Below are 7,158 nucleotides of genomic sequence, written 5' to 3'. Positions count from 1 at the left end.
GGCGCATCCCTGCCAGTCGATCATTCCTCGTCGCGAAACCTGATCGTTTCGCAGTGCGTCGATAGGTATCAGTCGATTGCAACGAAGAAAAGAAAGAAGGGAAAAGCAAGCTATCAGAGATGAGGAATGCTGTGCTACTGTGCTACGCGTGCTCGCTGCTGATCGGCGCCCAGGCAATCGGAAGATACAGGGGCTTGGAGTTTTTGGAGCCCTGCTCGAAGAGCGACCCAAGACTGGAAAGTTGCCTCGCCAGAACGGCCAATACCCTCGTCGAGCATTTTCGTCAAGGTGAGATGTCAAGAACGATTTACTTATTATAGATCGACGTATATTTAAAGTTTCTATTTCTTATATAACTTTTATAGAAAGTTCTACGAGACGTTACACTATCGTATAATCTAATTTCTAAAATATTCAGTGTTTAATAAAGCATTTAATATCTTATCTGATCTAAATGAAAAAAGAGATTTGAAATTTGTGTTAATAAAGCTGTATGACGAAATTTTTTTCATTCCGATTTAATATTTATCATTATATCAACTGACTGGCACACTCGACGAACGTTGAGAGAGTTGAAGTACTGTTTAGCCTGCCATTTCTTGCCGTGTCAAGTGAGTGCTATCTCAGCAGATGATAGGAATTTGCGGTTCGCTGCGATATATTGCTCAAGCATCTCTCTGTTGTTAACTTCTTTACTTCGCGCTGTCAGGAATGTTAATAATTGTTGCAAATACCCTCCTGTTGTAATAACTTTTTATGAAATGAGAAAAATATTACGACTTTTAGTTGGAGAAGTCATGCTAAATTCTAAATATAAGAGAATGTCAAGAATATTTCACAATTTTTATTAACTAAAAAAAGAAATACAATGTTATCTCGTAAAAAGTATATATATGTAAACATACATACCTTTAACCCAGATTAGGAAGTCTGCAGTTTAACGCAAATAAAATAAATTGAACGTTAGACCGACATATGAATAAAATATACAAGCAAACATTCAAAATTCTCAATTCATGACATTATTGGTTTAAGACAATTAATATGGAAAGATTAATTATTAATATAGTAAATGTGAACAACACATTACAATTGCATTCTTGTTTTGTGTTTTTGCGTAATACGGCGATTTTTTTTCTACATATAATAATTAAAAGCACTTTTTTGGTAAATGTATTATAATAACGCAAACAATTTTTTTGTAAATAAACTGAAAGTTGAAAGTCTGGGACAAACCGGTTTTGCAACCACGTGGTTTTGTTAACGATTACAGTACGTTATAACGGTGTATTCGAGTGGTCACCCAGTGTCCTACATTCCACTCGTATTGTACGATATTGCCTCGGCACACCTGGCGCAATAGCATTCTGCGAACATGCCAGCCAGCGGGTGAAAAATTACCGAAATCGTTTTTAGGTGTAATAAACTTTGCAAAATAGATTATAAAACAATTAATAAACATATAAATATAAGATTGACCTTTACGAAAATGTAATACTAGAGAGAAGCATTAAATTGATCAGCAATCATTTCTTTTTCAGTATTAAAGCACTGTAGCTGGTACTTTTAATATACAAAATAAATAACAGTCACTGACCAATTCAATACTGCAAGCATTACATTTTTATAATAATTACTTTTTGTAGATTGTAATATTTTTGTGAAAACATTACAATCTAATCTACAAAAAATAACTAAAGTATAATCAGATTTAATAATGTCACTTTTAACTTGTTCTTGGAAAAAAAAAAATATTTTAGAACAAATCACGCAAGATTTACTGCACTGGGAAAATTTGCGTCATTTGCGGCGAAGTCACGTTCTAACTACGTTGCAATTGCAGGTCTACCGCAACTGGGTTATCCAGAAGTGGAGCCAATTATCTTGGACGAGTTGCATATCGCGCTTGGAGGCGGTCCGAATGGCTATAGGGCGCAATTCAAGAATATCACCGCAAGAGGGGTCTCCTCCCTGCGAATAACTGGTCTCAGAACAAGAATAACAGACGATGAGGTGCAATTGCAGCTGGCCTTTAGCATTCCCAGAATTAGAGCCGCCGCGAAATACCGGTCCAGTGGAACCTTGATCTTGGTGCAAGCTAGCGGCGCCGGAGATTATTGGGGCGAATACGGTAAGAGCCTGCTGAAAAAATAGAACGAATTAGCTTCGCTACTCATTGGAATAATCCGTCTATCGTGCTACCGTACTTATTGTTCCATGATATTATTGTTGCGTGCCGTGAGAAAGAAGAAAGCACTGCAAGAAGTATGTAATGTTTTTTCCAATAAATCTTCGTCCGAGTGAAATGGCACAAGTATGCCGTGACAGCAGTTAACTTTCACTTTGCGCGTAGTGTACATTTATTGTCAACAAACTTCACTTGTTGTGGCGAATGTGATTCTGTAGCACCATTGTACTTAAAAATATAATAATAATAATAAGCTGTCTATCACACATATTCGATCAATTTTTAATTGTAATTATAATCAATTATATAAAATTATTGTATAAAGCATTAATGTACAGTTAATGATTGAGAATTAATTGCATTCTAAGATCTCATGTCTACATGTATAAATTAATTACAAAAATTAATTACTGACTATATTTTGATGTTTTCATAATTAATAGCTTGAGTGACATTTGTGTTTATGCCGCATTAAAAAACCCATAACCCATAAAATGATTTCTTCAGCATTCAACTGTCATAGTGTTAAACTCCTTGCAAAGTGCATAATTTATTCTTTTGCCTTAAGCGAAATAAGAGGAATCGCGTGGAATACCGCAACATTCTCTTTTTAATGAGTAACTGCCATTCGCGCCTTCTTAACGACAACCCGATGTACAAATTTTACATCTCCCATCAACATTGTATAATTTCACAAAATATTTAAATATTTTTACGATATTTTCGCAATAGTGAGAATAATCAAAATATTCTTTTAAAAATGTTTATTAATAATCCAGAATTTAAACGTTTAAACATTTAGTCACTGAACGTTCATGTAAAATAATTAATGCAGCTAAGTAAAAGTATTGAAAGATAATTTTTAATACAATGTAATTGGTAATTTAAACGATTTATTGTTTAAATATTTTTATGATTAAAGTCATCATTAAAGCACAGCACGTTAATATCATGATCATAATTTAGATTTATATAAATTTATTAAAAGTTTCAACAAAAATATTTTTTCTTCCACGTAATTTTGATCAACTTTTTTTTTCTAGAGGGTGTCAGGGCTAAGGTCTTCATCAGAGCAAAACCATTTTTATATGAGGATCGTCGTTATCTCAGATTGCAGCAACTAAAAATAGACTTTAGCGTACAAAATATCAGGATGGGAGTCGAAAACGTGCGTGATACCAACAGCATACTGTGTAAGTTCTAATTTCTATAATAACATTTAAACTAGTTTCTAGTGTGTATACAATGCATTTAAAAAAAAAATCTTTACAGTCCTAACAGAGTATGAAATAACATTATAACAACAGAATAATGATATAATGTTAGTGAGAGTATATTTAAATAAACATTTAGATGAATAAAATAGAATATTAAAAAATTAAAGGATCAATATGATATATCATAGAATTGATATATGTAAGTTTTATTAACACATTTACAAAATTTTACATAATACAAAGACAACTAATTACAGATGAATCTATTCGGTCACAATTAGATCTTTGTGTAATTTTACATATAGCATATGTTTAAGTTTATAAAACTGCACTCTTAATAAGTTTCCTAGTACAAAATAACTTTTTAAAATTAAATTAAATTAATTATAAAATAAAATTAATTAGACTAAAAATGATATAAACAGAAAACCAACTCAGTTAAAAGTTGCGTTAAGATTAAATTAAGTCAAATTAAAAATTATATAATTTCAAAATTATAACAAAATAATTACAATATGAACCATCAAATAAATTTAATATCTTGTTTGTAAATTAAGTAATGAAATAACAAAGAAATATAGCACTTTGTATGGAAATATATATATATTTTTTTATTTAAACAAATTTTTAATTTAAAAAAAAGTTAATAATATGTTAAAGTTTATGTGTTTTAGACATAACTATTTAAATTTATAAATTAATTCACTTGAAGTCAACTACATTTAGTTTATTAAACTCTTAACTTTGTTATTTCACGTTTAACTTTTTAACTAGATATTACCCAATTCTGAATATCACAATATTAAATTGATGATTAATTTAATAATAACGACACACCTATTATAACCACCTATTATCTAACAAGCACACCTATTATAGCAATGATGCTAATAGAAATCCCCTCTCTTCAAATACTGTAAAGAATTTCTTGCAACTAGGAGAATTCTTATTGACATTATTACCGTAATAATAGATGCTTGTTAGCATGGATAGAAAGTAATGTGTTACAAGTAATAAATCACCATTACTTTTATTACTTTTTTTTATAATAATGATTTGATAATAACGTTTAACTTTTGATATCGGTAATGATAACGCCATGGTTGGAATATTATTTTCAATAAGTAACTCGTTATTATTATGATTTCATTGAAATAAGTAATGCATAATGTGACTGGTTAATTGATTTGTTGTATAATAGGCAAGAGTAATACAAAAGTAATTTGTTGTTCTGACTCTAGTAACGTAATTACTTGTAACTTGTTACTTCTCGTTCCTATTTGTTAGCATGTCATTATTATTAAATTGATTATCAATTTAATATTGAGATATGAGACTGTTAAACGTGTTTCAAGATAGAAAATTTATTTAGCGTACAGTTTGATGTGTATTTAGAAACATATAAGGATAACCGAGGCTCGTTGACAGTCATAATTTCAGAATTCAACACTTTAAACAATTATTACGATTAAATTGTACTAATATGATAAAGAGAAACTCTTTTTTACATTTTTATACCAGACTTAATTTTGTATATGATATAGTTTTTTGTAATAAGTAAAATTTGCATGCTGCCTTATAGCAAACTTGTTCTGATAGCAATACAAATTGCACATATCACTGTGTAAATTGCATGATAAATATTAATGAAATCAATAAAAACGTAATAGAAATAAAAACTAAATTATAGATATGTGTACTTCTTGCACAGATTGCATCTTTTAAAGTTATTTTGTAATGATCAAGTGGCAAAATACTGTTACAGAAAACAAATTTAAACTATTTTAAATGTAGTTTGTTTACTATAGAAGTATTAAATATAATTAAAAACTGTGTTAATTCGTTTTATTATAATTAAATTATAATTAAATACTTATACACATTGCATTTGCGCGTGAGTTAATTTTGCTTAAATATAAGTACACATACATTTGATTTTAATTATTTTTTATTTTAACAAATTACTTATTATTATTATTCAAAATAATACGTTATATAGTAACAAAAACTTTTCTTGTAATTAATAATATATGACTTAGATATCTTTCAAGCTGAAGAATAATAACATGAAAGAGTGAAACATTCGGAGATTTAATTATCTTCTGTTGAATCAAGTTTTTTTTTTTCTTTATCCTAACACTTGTTTGATTTAAATAAAATTTTGGGAATATTACTAATAGTATAAAATAAATATTTTGCACTAATTTTTTGGTTATTTTTTTGCTATAAATACGCCATAAATGGCAAAGCCAACAAACCCCGGTTTCTTCTATAAAATCGCACAAGAAGTAAAAAGTATGCTTGATAGCACAAAGATTCAGATATGATCAAGTACTGTTCACCTTTAATTAGTTGTGTTTTTATATCTGTGTATTCTCTCAATGTTTATATTAGAAAAATAAACTTAATTTTTATGTTTAAAACTTACATTATATTCTAATGTTATTTTTGTTTCATAGTGGCGGCACTCAATCTTTTCATCAATACTAATAGCCAAGAATTGTTGAAAGAAATGAAACCCGATCTGAGGAGGAAGCTGCTGCAAGTGATGACGAGTTTCGTGGAGAAACTTTTTGCTCAAGTGCCATATGACGCTTGGATTACGGATTAAATAATAGACTGATAATTACCAAGAGCAGAGCCCAATATCGTTAGTACGTTACAGGTGCATTTTTGAACTGCGAGGTTTAACGCTTAAGAGAAAAAGAATCTTTTATTTCACGCAAGTCACCTTCGAGACAAATAAAGGTTCCTAACACAGAACTAGAAAATTACAAATGACAAAAACATTGATTATTTATAATCGATGTTTTCAAAAAAAAGTTTATCAAGACAAGTTCACACGTAAAATACAGGGTATTTTGTATAAAAATTGTTCAAATTCGAGCGAATTGAATATTCTTCAGAAACACTAAATTTCATTATTTTCTTAAAAACGCTATTCAAAGCATAATTGTAAAGATATTCATGGGAAACGTTAAAAATCTTTGGACATTAAGATTGAAAATCAACAACAAATATATTGTAGTTGCATACACGTACGTATATATGTTAAGGGACATCAACCATGAATAATTTATAAAGCGAACTATTCTTGCTTTTACTGTTCAAGATAGTCCATTATTTCTTTCAACTTCACTTTATTAATCACATTTAAGAATCTAAATTGATGATTAATCATTCGATGTATTTGACACAATTTATTATAATCTGAATATTTTCTTATTTAGTGTTATACATACGAGTTTATTAAGAATTAGATGATAGATGACGTGCTAAAAAGATATATTTATATAGTTATAACATATTAAGTTTTGTACATAATTATATGTACATATATATGGATATAATTAATATTCATTCTGTTTTTTAGTACACTTAAAATAAGAACGTTAGTATACTTATCAAAATAATTAACTGTGTTCAGTCAGTTGTTTTCTTTGTTCGCGATTTTTGTTTTAAAATAAATTATAGCGCCTAATTTTGTTAAGTTAGACTTTTCGCACAAAAAGGTCTTATGCTGATGTTATTATACGTCTGTGTTACGTTACCAAATTTTATTTTTGTAACGTTACAGATAGATTCTAATTACTAGAAACAAATTCAATGCACACATGTATTATGCGTTCGCATAATATAAGTTTACAGAATTTACGACATTTTTTTCTTTATGGCAAATTCATTAGAAATGAATTCACCATAAGTCGTGCTAATGATAAATATTGAATAAATAAAAACACAATATGCGATAAA

The 7,158-nt window shown here is 29.0% G+C and overlaps 1 protein-coding gene across 1 annotated transcript; it reads left to right on the top strand.

The window, feature by feature from the left end:
- Positions 1 to 7,158, top strand: LOC105203831 (protein takeout). Its single transcript, XM_011172745.3, has 4 exons — positions 1 to 288; positions 1,844 to 2,131; positions 3,232 to 3,381; positions 5,865 to 7,158. The coding sequence occupies exons 1-4, from the start codon at positions 120 to 122 to the stop codon at positions 6,014 to 6,016; spliced, it is 759 nt and encodes a 252-aa protein (XP_011171047.1). The 5' UTR covers positions 1 to 119; the 3' UTR covers positions 6,017 to 7,158.

The sequence above is a fragment of the Solenopsis invicta genome, chromosome 6 (genome assembly GCF_016802725.1).
Source record: "Solenopsis invicta isolate M01_SB chromosome 6, UNIL_Sinv_3.0, whole genome shotgun sequence".
In the NCBI taxonomy this organism is placed as follows: domain Eukaryota; kingdom Metazoa; phylum Arthropoda; class Insecta; order Hymenoptera; family Formicidae; genus Solenopsis; species Solenopsis invicta.
This window is presented reverse-complemented; position numbering and strand designations above follow the sequence as displayed.

Excerpts from the sequence above, each read along its gene's own strand:
- LOC105203831 (XM_011172745.3), top strand. The coding sequence starts at position 120 with ATGAGGAATGCTGTGCTACTGTGCTACGCGTGCTCGCTGCTGATCGGC. Across the intron at positions 289-1,843 it reads CGTCGAGCATTTTCGTCAAG|GTCTACCGCAACTGGGTTAT; the intron begins GTGAGATGTCAA and ends TTGCAATTGCAG. Across the intron at positions 3,382-5,864 it reads TGATACCAACAGCATACTGT|TGGCGGCACTCAATCTTTTC; the intron begins GTAAGTTCTAAT and ends TTTGTTTCATAG.